Below are 18,859 nucleotides of genomic sequence, written 5' to 3'. Positions count from 1 at the left end.
CTTACACACAAATGCGGCTGCTTTCCCACACGGCTGCTTACACACAAATACTGCTGCTTACACACAACTCATGCTGCTTAAATATACAGCTGCTTACACACAAATACGGCTGCTTTCCCACAAATACGGCTGCTTACACACAAATACTGCTGCTTGCACACAACTCTTGCTGATTACATACAAATACTGCTGCTTACACACAAATACTGCTGCTTAAATACAAATGTTGCTGCTTATACACAAATACGACTGCTTGCACACAAATACTGCTTTACACACACAAATCTCCTCAGGTTCATGCTCTGGCCTCTAGTAAGGGTTACCACGGTGACTCTTTCAAATGTAATTCACTTTCAAAATTTGGTTGCGCTGATATTTTTTCAGATGGCTGTATAATGTTGGTCTTAAAAGGCCATCTAGGCAGAAAGATACTCTGAGATTTTCTGAAACACGGCTAATGTATTTAATTTTTATAGAATATATATCTATACATCTTGCTTTTTTTCATAAAGTGGACTCTAAAACCTTGAACTCACTCTAACTCTCTGAATCAAATTGTGGCTGTGTATGAATGAATTGAAAATGTATGAATGTGACGGTGAGGTGCAGAATACACAAACACTGCTGTCTCAGACGCTTCCTCTACACATCTGACATGACTGACAGTCATGAGTGAATATCCCACCATCAAACTCCAAGAACACGTTTCGATCCCACATAATCAATTTTACACAACAGAACTCACGGCAGAGCACAGAGAAAATACACATATTGAAAAAGCTACAGCAACACATCTGTCTTTTTTATTTACTAGACAATATTTTAAAATACAAAATAGGTATGCTATTAAACCTCATGACATAACATGGCTCTGTTTATCATCTAATAGGTTAGAAAAGTAAAAGCATGTATCTCTTTGACAGGTCATGTTTGACAGTGTCAACAGATGAGTAAGTAGCAGGAGAAGGATTAGTATCACACTACACAAGTGGTGATTTTTAAACTTGTATTTAGCTTTAATAGAAGGGAAATTGTTTATTTGACACTGTTCTCAATTTTAACTCACAATTGTGTTAAGAGGCCAATTGAAAATTACAACAATGAATTAAAAACAAAGGTAAAATTACTCCCAGTGCAATTTTGTGATTTTTTTTCTGGATTAAAATGACATCCACCTGAATGTTCTTGTTTGTGAATGATGAGAAATAATAATGAGTGTTGGAGAGCTAAAGTCCCGGAGCAAAAGCAGGCCTGATGCCAGGAAACTGCTTCATTATTTATTCAGGCCTGAAGCTCCTTGTGTTTGTCAACATCACTCTGATAGATCTCCATCCTTCATCCAGAAACACGTGCCAACATCAGCACCACAGGCTGCAAATCACCAGTGCCAATAAAAATATTATAAGCAGCACATCTGTTAAAAAACATGAGATCCGTCTTAAAACAGCAGTGTTGTGATGTAAGTACTGTAAATCAGAATCTGAGATGGAGATTACAGCTATACAGCTATAGTTTCCAGAAATTCACATGACTACAACTTATAGTAGTACAAACACAACATCTCACAAATAAATGATTCAATAATCTAGCAAACATTTCAACATAAACATCTGACTTTAGCCCTATTCGGACGGGATTAGTTTTACAGGGAAAAATCGTGCTTCTCAGAGGTCCTCTGTGTTTTAATCCCGTCCGAAACGGCCATGTCTGTGCTTTTCTCCGACGACTTCCGTAAAAATTCCAGAGCAATTTCCCTACTGTTTTTCACCAAACTTGGAGGTTCTCTGAGAAATTTTATCCCGTCCGAATGCAAATGTCTGTGTTTGCCCGCAGTATCTTTTGAAAACGCGGTTCTTTTCGTGTTTTGGCCAACGTGATCTGCCGTAAGATCTTACTAACGCGCATATATTGTACTTACTGAGTCTCATTCATTCAGATAAGGACGTTTTTAACATTCAGAGACATAAAATAATTAAATCAAGACGAGCTGAATATCAAACACTGTTATGACTGGCCACTGTAATATTAGTATAAGGTACACTCAACCTTATTTTGTTCAACTCCGGAAAGGTAATGTTCAGCTCATTTGCATTTAAAAGGACACACACAAAAACAGCAGATTTTTGCTCACACCTACAAAGTCAAGTCAGAAAAATTATTATGAGTCATTATATTGAGTCATTAAAAGGACGACGATTACAAGGGACACAAGAGACTAGCCATTATTTAAAATAATATTTTCTCTGGATTCACCAAACCTTGGGAGCTTTTGAGATAATCTAAGTACACAATTACATTAAATATATCACACTGTGCAAGTGGAGTTAACTCGTCAATTAAGAGAAAACGCTTCCCTGCCAATGACAAATTTTTCCGTCAATCCATATTTCCGCTATTATCCACCAGGTGGCGCTCTTACCCAACTAATAAAAGCTTGAAGTGTCCCGTTAGGGCAAACAGTTCAAACTCTGTGTATGTTTTAATCATCACTCTGAATCTGATCTCTATCAAAAGTCCTTTACAAAAACAAAACTATGTCAGTTTTTTGCTTAAAATTTTGTATTTTTAAAGAAACCTACTCATATTTGAGAGCTGATAAAGAGAGAACAAATGAAAGCAGTGGCTCTGTTCTTTCATTTTATACTGTTTATTGTATGTTTATATATTTAAAGAACATTTTCTGGAAGGTATTAAACTTTGTGAAAATCATAAAAAATTTTGGTGCTGGCTGACAACTTTTTTTAAAAACGCTGGTGGGGAAAGAATTAAATATAATGAATTGTGGGAAGAATATTATATTGTCAAAATCCCTCAGGAAACAAGTCATTTTAATGTTTTCCTGAGACACTAAAGAGCAACAAAATCCAGCACAAAACTTTCCTAAAGACCTGTTTGTTTTTGCAGTTTAAGTGTGAATTTATCAAGTTTCCTGATGGTAAGATCGAAAGGTTAATTTTTAGGTACATCGATCTAATACTGAGAAAGCATTTAAATGCTGCTGTATCAAGTAGAAACCCCTGAAATGATGATGAATACGGTGTGCTCAGAACCTGAAGGCTTTTCTAAAAACAGATGTATAATTTAAAAGCTGCCTGACACATAGGGTTAAACAGATTCAGAAATAATACAATTATAGACCTATCTATAATATCACATCAATTCCCTCTCTCTTCTCTGTGGGAATGATTAATTCACCGGTCACTGAGGTCTTACACAGATGAATGGAGAATATTTAACTCTTTAAAATTTCAACCAAAAAGAAAAAAATACCAAATTCATCATATTACACAAATAAAGTATTGAGAGTATCAGGTGGTACCCCTGACAGTCATGTCACACCTCCATCACCTGTCATTTACTTCACATCCGGTAAGTCCAGATCTGATGCTTTATTGGCTTTAATCAGATCACAGTATTTATTTTATTCGGCCGAGGGCTTTTTGTTACCAATTACACTGAATGTACAGTACTCTTGACTAATGACTAAATCAAATACAGACTGTAAAATTTAATCTACACTGTTAAGAAACTCGTGTGTCTCTTTCATGGGCGGGAACAAACCAAACTGAGTACAGTTCTGGGAAATGCTTTATTCTTTTGCCGAGAAATTCATGAATAACATGAATAATGCTTTGAGCTATAGCCTAATAAAACGTCTGTGTCTAACGTGCCATTTTATACTTACTGAACACAGAAAACTGCACATCATTCGTCTTAAAGCTTTAGATTTATATTTCACATAACCATACTGAAATAGACAGACAGACAGACATACGGTCAGACAGACATATGGACAGACAGACAGACAGAAGGACAGACAGAAGGACAGACAGATGGACAGACAGATGGACGTACAGGAATACAGACAGACAGACTGACTTACAGGAATCCGGTCAGACAGACTTACAGACAGACAGACAGTCAGAAAGGCATACTTACAGACATTCAGACTTACAGACCGACTTATAGACATATGGTCAGACAGACAGACTTACAGACATATGGACAGACAGACAGACAGACAAACAGGCACACAGACTTACGGACATATGGACAGACAGACAGACGAACTGACTTACAGACAGACAGACAGACAGACAGAAAGACATACTTACAGACATTCAGACTTACAGACCGACTTATAGACATATGGTCAGACAGACAGACTTACAGACATATGGACAGACAGACAGACAGACAAACAGGCACACAGACTTACGGACATATGGACAGACAGACAGACGAACTGACTTACAAACAGACAGACAGATAGGCATACTTACAGACATACAGACTTACAGACAGACTGACAGACTTACAGACATATGGACAGACAGGCAGAAAGACTTACGGACTTACAAACAGACAGACTGACAGACATACTTACAGACAGACAGACGGACTTACAGACAGACAGACACACATATGGACAGACAGACAGACGGTCAGACAGACATACGGACAGCCAGAAGGAAAGACAGAAGGAAAGACAGATGGATGTACAGGAATACAGACAGACAGACTGACTTACAGGAATCCGGTCAGACAGACAGACTTACAGACATACAGACCGACTTACAGACATATGGTCAGACAGACAGACTTACAGACATATGGTCAGACAGACAGACTTACAGACATATGGACAGACAGACAGACAGACAGACAGACGAACTGACTTACAAAGAGACAGACAGATAGACATACTTACAGACATACAGACTTACAGACATACGGTCAGACTGACAGACTTACAAACAGACAGACTGACAGACATACTTACAGACAGACATACGGACTTACAGACAGACAGACGAACATACAGACAAACATACAGACGAACATACAGATGGACTTACAGACACACAGACGGACTAACAGACATACGGTCAGCCTGACAGACTTACAGACATGCACAGACAGACAGACTTACAAACAGACAGACTGACAGACATATTTACAGACATACAGACAGACTTACAGACACACAGACGGACTTACAGACATGTAGACACACAGATGGACTTACAGGCATATGGACAGACGGACTTACAGACATACAGACGGACTTACAGACATACAGACACACAGATGGACTTACAGACATATAGACAGACAGACGGACTTACAGACATACAGACGGACACACACACACACACACACACACACACACACACACAGACGGACTTACAGACAGACTTACGGACAGACAGACAGACTTACAGACAGACATACATACCTGTGAACAGACATACAGACTTATGGACAGACAGACAGACATATGAAAAGACAGATATGCCTGTACACAAAGACTTTCTTCTCTAGCATATTAGATATACATCCTCCATCCTGACAAAGCATCCTCATGGTAGAGAAATCAAACTCCTTAGTTTAATTCAGGTGAGTTTATATCAAACCCTCAGATATGCTTAAACACGTGACATCAGTTTCACTTTAAAGAGATAAAATTGGAGCATTTCCCATCTCAGCCTGTGACCTTTCATTTTAGTGTACAGTGGATTTATTGCAGACAGAGATGCTTTTGGTTTCTGGTTAACCACTTTTAGATGTGTGTGAGGCTTCAAGGATTATACAGCATGTGATAATTAAAGTGAACAGATAAAGTTTGATGATGAAGGAGGAAAGAAAGTGTCTTCTCTTAGCATGCCAAGTTAGATGCATACCTGGAACATTTCATAAGATTTTTGCATGAGTTTAGTCTTAAGACTCTGGCATTTTATTTCCCTCAAACTTTAAAGTATTAACTTGTGAGGTGGAACAAATGGAGATATACAAACCCTAAGTTCGTCTTAGTAAAACACAATCGGATAGGTTTGCCCTAAACCGCAAAATAAGACTCCTCTTACCTCTGTTATCCATACAGTGTTTGTGGTTGGACTCCCCCATCACTTTCCCCAAACTGTCCACGCTGTGGGTTCCCTGGCTACACAAGTCATCATCCAGATGAGCCTTCCCATCCAGCAGGTGTCCGGGCTGTTCGTCTTCCTCGCAGTCGCAGTCATCCAGGATGGGCGTCTCTCGGATGGGCACGCCAATGACCGAGCTGTGCTGCAGGGGCCTGGATCCGCGAAAACTATCCCTGCCCTGAGGTGGTCCCAAAAGAACAGATGGGATGTAGTGGATCTCGTGAGTGGCTTCTGTGCTGGCGCTCTTCTGAGGAGCCCGGCGGCGTCTGCACCAGCGCTGACGGGTGTACAGGACCAGCGTGAAGAGAAGAATGAGGAGAAGTAGAGCGATCAGACCACCCTGGATGAGAAAGAACAAGAGATGTAGATACTCAGCCAACAACCAGAAACTTCATGACTCAAGAGAAGCCTAGCATGAGCCCAGCCATGGGCGAACTGGTAATAATGACTGATGGCAGCTGAAGAAAAGCTAAAGGTGTGTTGCTGGAAGAGCAACAACTGGACACCAAACCCAAACATTAACAACCCTTCTATTCAGAAGACAATAATGGAGATATTCAAGAGAAGTCATTGTTTTGTCCTGTACTCTCATTCAACTGTATGATGATCATTACACTTTGATCAGTAACTATTAGAGCTCCATCATCATGCGCTGACCAATATAAACCACAACAGTTTCCTCCGTCATCTATCTCTCTGTAGTACTGCATAAAAGGACTCGAGTGCTGTTATTAATATCTGATTTTAAAAATTCCATCTTCATGAGGAAAAACAAACCCCTCTCAAATTACAGCTCACGCACTGCCGGCTGTCCATAAATCATACGGCGGTAGATGGGCATTTTCGATGGGAACCATGCAGCCCTGACCAAATGTGTCCATTAATCTCCCGTAACAGCTCAGCCAATGAAAGTAAACTTCCCTTAAAGTTAAACGCATAGAAATGAGAGAGGCCAAGCCATTCTTTAAACTTTGAAACACTCCTGGGACTCTCGGTGCACAATGTCTGATGTTTAAAGATGGAAAACAATGGAGCCGGTTGGCAAACGTTATGAATGCTACATCCGAATGAAAGAATGAGACTCTGAAGTAAACATCTCTTCTGTGTCTCATAATTGGAAAAAATAGGGGAAATAAGGACCTGTACTATACAATAACAAAGAAAAAGACCACTTGGAACAAGGAGTATGGTATGAACATGGTACATGGTACTGGAAAATATCATTTTTAATCATTTGTAATGGTGTCTTATTTCCTGTAAAAACCCAATCTGCTTGCAATAACCTCACAAATGTGTTATATAAATCCTCAACATAAGAAACAACTGTTTACCAATGGGAAAGAGAAATTAACTTCCCTATCTGTTATCTGCACCTGTGCTTCTCAAATCAATTAGCTTTCTTTAATAACTTCATGTGCTAGATATGCCATCAAACGTCTGTCTAAACACCAAAACTCCTCAAATATCCAGAGATATTCAGTTTTAGAGAAATAATGAAGAAAATACTAAATAAACAACACATTTCTGAGACCATCTGCTATAAACAGTAATATGTTGAAAGGCGTTGCATTACAGGGATGCATAATTCACAACTCCAATATAAGAGAGAAATCCACAGACAACAGTGACGAATGACCAGAACATGAACATGAAACATTACATTATTATTATATCAACAGATTGAAAATTCTGCATTTATAATCTAGTGTTAACAGATTGTGGAGCTGTGATTATTACTCATTGCATTATTAGTCAGGACTGTAATAGCAGCCATCACTGTTTCATGCTAATTTCTACTAAACCATAAATGTGTTAAATGTCTTTCCTTAGCAATTAGCCATATTATTTGCGCCTAAAACTACAAAAAAGAAATCCCACATAAGGTTCATTCTTGGAGGTTCAGGAGTAGAGATGTTAAAGGCATGATGTTTGAAAGCCAATGTTGATATTTGCAATCACCTAAACAAACACGCCCCTACCCCAATAGAATTTGGACCTTCTGTTGATAGACCCGCCCCACACATACGCAACCCGGCATTTGATTTGATTTGATTGGCTATAAGTGTGTTTTGGTAGTCGGCCCGTCTCCTTTTCCAACGCGTTTTTCAAACATCGTGGACTCCGCCTTTAAGATTACCGGATTAATGGTTAACTGCAATAAAAATGTCCAATGGTTAGTATAACCGCATCATTTCTTAATTACCGTTTAAAGGAACAGTATGTAAGAAATGTATATCAATTAATCATAACATGGCCCTGATATGTCACATAAAGAAATCATTTTCATTTCAAATACTTATATCACTAACAACCGTGGTCGGGTCAGGATATTGTCATTTAAAAAGTGGAGTTGCAGCCCTCAACTGATGTTTATGTTGTCATGTTGTGTATTGGCCACCAGTTGTGTGATTGCAGTACCAGTTTTAGCCACAAGTTTTGTGATTGCAATACCAGTTTTGGCCACAATCCTACATACTGTTCCTTTAACCATGCCAGTGTCACGGCTCGAAAACCCCTGTCCAGTATCAACCAATTTAAGCAATAATGTGAGACAAACACATTAATTTACATCTGCTCACATCTGTTTGTGATCACAGTTCTTCACTGACTGAATTTAAATCCAAAAATGTTCACATTTGGTAAAATCTAGTTGTACTGACCCATGTTTACTTAATATTTCTTTAAACAGATGCATCTTTTCTATTCATTTTCTATTAAATGATGTGATCTGATGAGTTTAAGCTTTGTTTGTTTCTTCTGTGATTGTTGTGAGCTCAGGTATCGTACAGCTTTACTCCTGGGTAATAAAGTTCACCCGGTTTCTCACAACATACCCAGACAACTGATTTGTCCTGTGTTTATATGATTAAATCTGAGTTACTCACTTGCGTATTATCTGAACTAGATGACTAGATTTACGTCACGACCCCAAATGTGCCATGATTAATGTTAATGTTAGTGTTAATGTTATACAGCAGAATATTCACATGAAAATTGCTTGATTTTAGTTTTGGCAAATCTACACTGTAAAAAATTTCACCATAATTTTACGGTAAAGTACTGGCAGCTGGGGTTCCAGCAGTGCACCGTAATTTTACGGTTTCATTGCCGTATTCTAAATTACGGCTGTTCTGTAAATTAATAGTAAAATACCGCAAGCATGTTTTAGCTGTGTACCGTAATCCTACGATTTCATTACCGTATTCTAAATTACGGTTGTTCTTTAAATTTACGGTAAAATACTGGCAGCAGGGTTTCCAGCTGCATACTGTAATCCTACTGTTTAATTACCGTATTCTAAAGTGCTGCTTTGTAATTAAATAATAGAATGGCAAAGATAAGATGAGGAACCATAAAATTACCAAATAGGTTTGTGCAAAAATAACCCAGTCTATAGACATATTTAAACAAATTCAAGTTTATTATTATTTTTACACATCAATTTTGAGGTCATTGAAAAAACTTTTGTAAAAACTTGGAAAAAAATGGGCCAGGAACATTCCACAAAGAGTGACTAGCTCTTAACAGGAACAGGTCAGGTAGTCTGAAAGATAAACAAAAAAACTTTGTAAGCAGTGTGTTAAAAGTAAATTTAATACTACACGTGGCAGTAATAGTGTGTTGAGGGTTCCCCCAAAAAGGAAAATTCTCTCATCATTTACTCACGCTCATGTTGTTACAAACCTGATTAAATATTTCTGTTCTGAGGAATACAAAGGAAGATATTTTGAGAAATGTTTGTAGACAAACCGTTCATGAGCCCCATTCACTTCCATAGTACTCTTGTTTCCTACTATGGAAGTGAGTGGGGCTCATGAACGGTTTGTATACAAACATTACTCAAAATATATTCCTTCATGAGCACAAAAGTGAGTACACTCTAAGTGATTCTGATAATGACACCATCTTGGACTCAAGAGTAGCTGCACAACATACCCATGTCAATGAGTGCTCACTACGTTAAAACTCGTGTGAATCATGTGTGTCCAAGATTGTGCCGTTACCGGAACCTAGTTATTACAATTTATAAAGTTTGAAATATTTTTCTTACACAATCACAACCATTACCCGCAGAAGACCTTTATTAACCTATTGGAGCTGTATGGATTACCTCTGTGAAGCATGAATGCACTTTTTTGGGGTTAAAAGTCAGAAAATGTTCCCTGATCCCTGGACATTTTCTTAAATAACTCTAGCATCGGCTTGAAGTTAAAGCCATAGTTCATCTTAAAATTATTTTTGAAGTTTATCAGCTTACCCCCAGGCCATCCAAGATGTAGGTGACTTTGTTTCTCCAGTGGAACACAAATGTAGATTTTTGGGCCCAACCGTTTCAGTCTGTCAGTTGTATAATGCAAGTTGATGGTAACAAAATCTGATAGAAATAAAAAACATGCACAGACAAATCCAAATTAAACCATGTGGCTCATGACAACACTTTAATATACTAAGACATGAAACAATTGGTTTGTGTGGAAAACCGAACAGTATTTATATAATTTTTTTAACCTTTAATACAACACTATCCCCAGAGCAATACGCGCATTCGCATTACCTTCTTATTCATCTAATGTTTAAAAGCGGGTTGCCACCTACTGTATCGGGTGCACAGCATGAGGGCACATATAGACTATATGGGGCTCCTGATACAGTAGGTGGTGGTATGCACCTATGAAGTTGTTTTGCAACCTGCTATTAAACATTGCAGTGAGCAAACACATTTCTCATGATGACGACGACTCACCTGCAGAGTTTTTTGTGGATCTAGTCTTGAATAAGCCACACTCTTAAAACAAATGTGTTAAAAACAACACAACATGTGTTATTTTTTACACATGTTCTGAGTGTGCGCAGGGACAACACATGTTGAGTTAAATTTAACACAGAATATGTGTTATAAAATGCAACACAAAAAATGTGTCGCTTCAGTAAACACATTAATGTGTAACTTTCTATTAATTTAACACAACTGTGTGTTACCCAGTAATTGTTTAGTTTTAATATAAAAGAGAAAAAAAAACATACGATTTGTAAACTTTAAATAATGAAATCAAGCAGACAACTATTAAATATTGTTCACAACATTTATTTGTATAATAATAAATATTTGACAATTAATGCTAGCATGAAAATATGCTAGTACTGTATGTTGCAAGATGTATGCTAATTTAAATAAATTTAAGTGCAAGTATAATCACTTCAAACATACATTACATTCATACATAAAAAAACACCATTTATAAAACAATTAATTGAATTTAAAAGCACATGTGTTAAACATGTTGAAACAATGTCTGAAATCGTTTTCAACATACAAGTTATCAAAAATTCTTACCTTGTCCTGAAACATTAACACGTTATTTTACATTAAGAAAAATACTTCAAATGAACTTGACAAGTGTATTCAAAGAAATTTCCATCAAAAAATATTTAGGGGCGGTTTCCCGGACAGGGATTATCTTAATCCAGGACTAGGCCTTAGATTAATTAGGAAATATATCTGGTTTTAACAAACATGCCTTACTAAAAACATTACCTGTGTGCATTTTGAGGCAAAACAAAGGGCACTGATGTATTTTAAGATATGTCAGTACAAGTTGTTTTCGGTTTGGACAGCTCTTAAAAATGTTTTAGTCTAGGACTAGTCTAATCCCTGTCCGGGAAACCGCCACACAGTGCATGCATTGGTTAAAACAGACTGCAATTTTCGGTCCATTTTGAAACTCCATTGGTTTGGATCGTTTGCAAGAGGACTGGGACAAGGGTAGATCATATTCATACCAAAAAAAACCTGAAGACAGTTGGCAGGGATACTTAAGGTTACTTAGCTAGTAAATTTGAAAAGTCTTTCTACCGCACAGGTCAGATTGTAAACATCAAGTGGAAAGGCAAGAGAATCATTCATTGCGACAATTACATAGTGGCCTCTATGTCCTGAAGAACCGCTGGAAACCAACTGTGGCTGAGCTGATTTTAGACACCTTTTCATCATTTAGTAAGCAAAGAGGTCACGCTGGAACCAGCCTACAGAAATGAAACAATATACATCATTAGAAAATGTTGTTGCATGAAAATTACTTATTTTATATAAAGTTTTTAGTCACAAAGCTTACCGCCACCAAGTCCCACAGGTCTGAGACTTCTTTCCTATCGGTAAGTCTGGAAAACTTGATGTCCACCTTCAGTAAATTTAATAAGAAATATTAATATTGAAATGATGAAACACTTTGTTTAAGTTATCTGCAGTTAAGTATATTACAAAGACTGGCATGTCCAGACATTGGGGATATTCCTTAAAGATTTCACCAACAGTTGGTGATTTTGTCATTACCTGTATCCATCTCCGTTGATGACTGAAGGTTTGGTCAATGGCATTCTTTATTGATGATGTCCTCTCACGTCAACTCCATTGAAGCTTCCGTCTGATGTTCTGTAGTCTCATTTTTATAAATCCACTGTGTGATGGCCCATCAAAAAAAAGAGAAAAAATAAAGAAAAATGCTCCTATCATGATCAATACAAAAATAGCACTAAGTTAGAGTCAAGTACAGTTTTTATACACATTGTCAAGTAAGTAATTTCATACACATTAATGAAGTATGTAAAACAAAGCATCCTTACAGTACATGTCCCTCATTTTGACCAAATGAGACCATAATCCAACAACACAATCTCCTTTGCGAGTGCCAGCTTTTCTTTTTCAGATGGATAGCTGAAAAAGATTACAAACAAACATTGACACAAGAATTGTGATTTACATCTAGTAGCACAAGACTACACCCATTTTATTCACTACCTAGCACTTCAGCCTTACTGCAAGCAGTGAAAGGTTCTTTAAAGTTTGACTCCTTACATTTAGACCACTACGTTATGTTGAACGCGAGGGCGCGACACGAAAATAAAAACCATTATTATAAAATGTGCTGGTGCATCCAGTATGTTACAGCATCACCGAATAATAATGAGTTTTACCGTCTTTTGTCTCGTCATGCCGCTCACAGGTGTACAGTAGGTACAGTGACGTGCATACTGTTCCACCATGTGCTTAACCAAACGCGACGAGGCGTCGCGATAATCGAAAGGCATAATTTATAATATCCCGTCCTATTAACGTCAGGACATAAACTGAAAAGAAACCCGTTACCGCGTGTCACGTCTATTTAGGACACGGTGTTAAAGATTTACGTTAAAGTGCTGCAAGTGTCACACATACTAACCCGTAGTCCAATGTGCCTTTCATTAAACAATGACTGTTAACATGAATCTCCAAACGTAACTTTGCAAAACGAGCGAGCATTTAACGTTACCACAATAAAGTTTAAATGAACAGTCTCCTGCACAATTAATGCTAAAGTTTATTACACTAAATGAAAAATAGATATCATATTATAACGGTAATTTTTTATTTAAATTCTTACCTGATGCAGACAGGAGCATTCTTGACCTCTCGACTGGAAATGCGGTTGAAAAAAGAACGTCACAGCGCAGGCGCAACACAATATGCGTTCTTGTCTGTTTTTTTTCTCCTCAATAAAACAAATACAAAATAGACTGCCAAGGCTCAATAATAATGTTCACGAATTTCATAATAATAAAATAATAATAACACACGCAAAAAAATATACAACAATGCGTGGTTGTCTGTCCAAGTGAAACGTCATCAGCTGACTCGTGTGAACTTCCAACAGCCACCAATGGAAGAGAACGCCTGCATAATGTTTGAAATATTACTCTTATTGTGTCACAAAATGTATATTCAAAAGCTATTTAGGCGAGAATGTATGTATAAAAAGATCAAATGTGCGGTCGGTTTATAAAGATAGCGTTTATTAAAAAATCTGCTCCGACTCTTTCGGAGTTCTGATCCAGACAACCACCGGATACTCAGCGCTAATGTACAACGCCCAACGCAGCTTGATCTCGGCAAGTCCTTATGAAAATCCCCGCTGGCTGTTATGTGGTAGTAGTGGTTAACAGTAGATATATTTTGGTTAACAGTAGATATATTTTATTTTGTTACTTCGTTTAAATATAAATCATCATTAAATTACTGGTAAACATGTTTTACACATTCATTGTGTAAGCAGTTAAGCATAATATTTACACATTATGTGTCAGTTCTAACACAAAAATGTGTTGGAATCCTTTTACACATATTTTGTGTAAAATTTTAACACATCAATTTTAAGAGTGCATGTGACATGGAACCGGCATTTGCAGACATACTGTTAGGAAAGGTAAAAACTGAAGTTAATATCAAGTTAAACCCCTAGGTCCATATTTATCAAGCTTCTCAAAATGCCATTTTAGTAGAGTACTGAGAATATATGAAATGTACTCCTACTTTCAAACTTAAAGAGATAGCTTATCCAAAAAATAAACATTTTGTTATCATTTACACGGCCTCAAAGCCTGTTTGAGTTTCTTTATTTTGTTGAACATAAAAATGATATTTTGATAAATGATGGTAAGCACACAGTAGACTGTACCTATTGACTTCCATAGTATTTATTCCTACCATAGAAGTTAATGGGTACAATCTACTGTGCGTTTCATCATTTATCAAATCATCTTCTTTTGTGTTCAACAGAGTAAAGAAACTCATACAGGTTTTGAACAACATGAGTCTGAGTAAATGATAACATAATGTTTATTTTTGGGTGAACTATCCCTTTAAGTTTGAAAGTGATTTGATTTATGTGAATAAGCTGTGTTCTGACTTCGCTCAAACTGTACATCAAGTCAAAGTGAGGTCTGACTATTTCATTAGTTATTGCGATTTCATTTATCCATTGCATCATAAAGACCAACATGCTATTTCACTTTTGAGCACTTGACTTGTGTTTGATTCTGGTGGCTGTGCAAATATAAACAAAGTAATACTTACTCTTTAGCCATTATAATACATCAAGACACACCAAGAAAGGGATCTGAAAGAAGTAACCATAAATATACAACAGTTATTAATTCAGAATGGCCTTTAGCTCGTTTAAGTTCACTGTAAAACTTTAACGTTGTTTTTCATAAGAGGGACCTGTTGAACAAATCCCATATTGCAATACTTGTAGTTAACCTGCGTTTTAATTAACTAAACAGTGTCAAATACATTTAACAACAAGCACAACACATTTTTATAAAAGATATAAAGACTAATAAGTTAAAAGATCTCAACTAACGTTAGCTCACGAGCTCAGTCAATCTATGCGGGAGCTGAACCAAGCCCATGTTGCAATTCTTGGAGAAAACTTGCGTTATAATTAACTAAACTATGTTAAATACTTTTAAGAACATTCATAACACATTTTTATAAACGATATAAAGACAAATAAAAGATTAGCTCACAGCTGCGCCGAGCTCAGCTCACAGCGCTCGAGCGACACGAACCAACGGTCAACGGTTTATCATATATTAGTCATATCGAAATATACAGACAACTGAATAAACATCACTGTGAACTAATTTCAATAAAGTAACCACAAATGTAAAGAAACTTACCTCATAATACCACAGAAACACTCGTCTGACCCCTCGTTCAGACAGCCAACTGAGGAGAATAGCGGTTAATCCAGATCGCGCGTCTCCCGTTTGAATAATCACGTGATCCCAAAGCATTCGAGGGACGGACACGCGCCTTACGCGCCTCCGCCAATAATAACATAATAAAAGTAAATAAAGATATAAAAGATGAAAGTAAAGTGCTTCTTCCAGTGCTGCGTCCGGGACCGAAATTGCCTGTTTAGAGCCCATTTAACATAGAATATTTATTTAATAAAAACAGAAATATTAATCGACTTAAACTAAAGGTTTCATTATCATGCAGTGTCCTCAATATTATTCTACGTATACGTTCATGCAGATTTTGCCCGGATTATTGAATGAACAGACCCTTTTATGGACATTATATATGGTTATATTAAAATAGTTATGCAGTCCAAAACAGACGTTTACTGTATTAAAACCATGTTAAGTGTCCTCGGTTAAAGGTGATGTAGGAACACATCTAAGATTTTAACTGTTCTTTGCTAGATGTTAACTTTGAATTGGAACAGTACTTGGCCATCTACTGATGACGTTTCAAAAGTATTCAGTCTTTATAATACAAGTCCAGACAGAAAATGCATATTAATAAGTGGCCAACACATACCACTCAGTAATTTCAGTGCAGTTCCTCCCCCCACGCCCACTGCTCATGCAACCATTTACGGCAAGACACTGTAATTTTATAAAACAGTTCAGTACCGTAAAATTAGGCCGTAAATTTACGGTAATTTTTTACAGTGTAAGCTCAGTTTGTGAAACTGCCGAGATCTTTTGTAAACCTAGCAGAAATGCGTGAGACTTGTGAGTCTTCTCGGGAGAAAAATCCTGAGAGACAGCAAAAGATTTAAGTAAAAGTTGGTAATGCTTTACAATAAAGATCCATTTGTTACCATTAGTATTTAGGCGCAACCGTCCCATTATCCTCCCAATGTTTGGCATGCACGTGCACCATGTTTGATTCGACCATGCGTTTCTAATATAGTTTGGTGAAAAAACAATGTATAAAACCGCTACTGTATGGTTCTGGATACGCTCTGTGTGTGTTTACGTGAGAGTACCTGTCCAATTAATTTGTAGTACGCAAATCTGTTGCCAACCTCACAGTTACTCCTCACGTGTGTTTGTGTGTGTGTGTGTGTTGCGGACCGTTTAGTGTGGCAAGCGAAGGAGAAAAGAAGAGTTTCGTTGCAAAACGAGATAAATCCATTTTTTAACATTTTTGTCAAAACATGTTTATTATTATGTTATCATGTTATTATTTTGTTTTATGGTGCTACTTAGCTGTATTTTTTAAGTTATGAAGGTTTAAATCAAAAGAAACCAACTGCAGTTGCATTGAAATTAATTGGAATGCACAACCAAAAAACGAGATTTCTGAACAATTAAAAAAACGGTGGTTATCTCGTTTTGCAACGAAACTCTTCAAAAGCTAATAGAGGCACTGTCAGCTTCATTTAAGTCTACTGCAGCAGCGATGCTCAAGAAAACGTGGACAAAACTAAAATTTGCTTTCCGTGAGTGTCGTATGCTCAAGGCAATACATCTAATATGACGAGTCGCTTATTGCGCCATCATTACACTGTAAAAAATTACTTTCTTACTAAGTATTTTGTCTTGTTTTCAGTAGAAATATCAACAAATTCAAGATGCATGTTCTTGATGAGCAAACGACCTAAGAAAATAAGTCTAGTTTTTAGACCAAAAATAACAAAATTAAGTGATTTTGTGCATTAAACAAGCAAAAAAATCTGTCAACGGGGTAAGCAAAAAAAATCTTGAACATTTTTTCTTAAAAACAAAATTTCAAGAAAAAATCAAGAAAAAATCAAGAAAAATTCAAGAAAATCACTTAAATTTGATTTTTTTTTTGGTCTAAAACAAGACTTATGTTCTTGGGTCGTTTTGCTCATCAAGAATAAGAATCTTAATTTAAGAATTTTTAGATAGTATTTTTGTCTTTTTTTCGGTAAAACTACGATTTTTTTTGTTTTGAAAATCATTTTTTGCAGTGTAGTATAATAATGCAAGTACTCTAAAGTGAAAATGTTAATTTTGCCAAAGGTTAAAAACTGCGTAGGTTTTATTTTTGTAAAGGAGCCTGTTGTGACCAAAGTGTTAGGTGTTTGTTACCCAATAAATCATTTTATTTTCTTTAAATTTGACAGTAGCCTTTTTGTCCCTGTAAACACACACACACACACACACACCGAAATGTACCAAACCGTGACACACACACACACACACACAAAAAAAACGTAACACATACCGAACTGTGAGTAATTTGAACCGTTGCATCCTTGGTATTTACTGTACATTAGTTAAAAACATGTAAATCTCAATCCCAAAATGTTAATTCGGTCTTTAATCTCATGTTGTTTTAAACCTGTATGAGTTTCATAAACAATAACATAAACAATCAATTGTATTTGCATTATACCATGGGGCTGTTGAATGCTTTATTTTGATTGGTTGAAATTTTTTTCCACAAGTATGCATTATTTTTTTTGTCAAATGAAAACTGTAAAACTGACCTGTCAAATGTCTCAAAAATAACCACCAGAGTTATTCAAAAAATTCTGTGGTAACTGTGGTATAAGCGGAATAATTGACTCCGGTCCTATAAATTATGTAAGGAATAGTTGACGACAGGCCATTGAGTTATAAGAAAATAATGCACACCAAGGTGGTAATGCGGCACGACGCGAAGCGGAGTGCCGTTACGCCACAGGTGTGCATTGTTTTCAAATAATTCAAGGGACCGGAGTCAATTATTCCGCTTATACCACGGTTACCACAAACATTGCTCTAGTGCCTATTTTTAAGACATTTGAAAAGTTAGGTGTGCGGTTTACAGAAAAATAATCAACACCCATAGAACATTTCTCAGCCAATCAAAATGCAGCATTCAACAGACCCGTGGTATAATTGAAAATAATGTACATCTGCTATAATGCTACTGCTTTCAGTTAAAATAGATCTGATTCTTGTCAATACAGTCTGGGATAATAGTGTCTTTAGCCACATTAGTGCTACAGCATGCTAGCAAACACATTTAGAAAAGCTTTTGGGTACAGTTAACCAGTCAGTCAGTGGCTGTGGGTGGGGCTTTATCAGTGTGACATCACATTAACAAGAGAATCAAAACAACATGACTGCTCTGGTTTAATGGGGATTAAAAAAGGAGTGGGTTGCGCATTTTGCATAATAGGTGTCCTTTAAATGGACCAGGGCTGTGAGCAGGGCTACTGTACTGTATTTGTGTACTGTATGTAGTGCACTTCAATCAGTTATCTCCTTATATATACTGTACTTGTCAGCTGGTAAGGCTGGGTGTACAACTGAATAACCAAGTAAACATCAACTTGGCCAGACAGTTCATCATCTATGAGGTT

The 18,859-nt window shown here is 36.9% G+C and overlaps 1 protein-coding gene and 3 long non-coding RNA genes across 5 annotated transcripts in view; 1 reads left to right on the top strand and 3 right to left on the bottom strand.

Annotated features, from left to right (window-relative positions):
* The window catches only part of LOC129440778 (astrotactin-2), a 427,123-nt gene that overhangs the window by 280,316 nt on the left and 127,948 nt on the right, over positions 1 to 18,859 (bottom strand). For both annotated transcript variants that reach the window (XM_073860480.1, XM_055200291.2), the window contains exon 3: positions 5,868 to 6,267. In XM_073860480.1, the coding sequence (XP_073716581.1) occupies positions 5,868 to 6,267 (400 nt within the window). The remainder of the gene's footprint in view (positions 1 to 5,867; positions 6,268 to 18,859) is intronic.
* The window catches only part of LOC129440781 (uncharacterized), a 46,330-nt gene that overhangs the window by 2,868 nt on the left and 24,603 nt on the right, over positions 1 to 18,859 (top strand). The gene's annotated exons all lie outside the window — the stretch shown is intronic.
* LOC141358905 (uncharacterized) lies at positions 9,330 to 10,709 on the bottom strand. Its single transcript, XR_012365423.1, has 3 exons — positions 10,672 to 10,709; positions 10,186 to 10,302; positions 9,330 to 9,471 (listed from the first exon to the last, which is right to left on the bottom strand). It is a non-coding gene; the product is annotated as an uncharacterized lncRNA (long non-coding RNA).
* LOC129434571 (uncharacterized) lies at positions 10,998 to 14,123 on the bottom strand. The gene is made up of 5 exons (XR_012365422.1): positions 13,346 to 14,123; positions 12,549 to 12,639; positions 12,259 to 12,382; positions 12,041 to 12,106; positions 10,998 to 11,951 (listed from the first exon to the last, which is right to left on the bottom strand). It is a non-coding gene; the product is annotated as an uncharacterized lncRNA (long non-coding RNA).

The sequence above is a fragment of the Misgurnus anguillicaudatus genome, chromosome 22, assembly GCF_027580225.2.
Source record: "Misgurnus anguillicaudatus chromosome 22, ASM2758022v2, whole genome shotgun sequence".
In the NCBI taxonomy this organism is placed as follows: Eukaryota; Metazoa; Chordata; class Actinopteri; order Cypriniformes; family Cobitidae; genus Misgurnus; species Misgurnus anguillicaudatus.
This window is presented reverse-complemented; position numbering and strand designations above follow the sequence as displayed.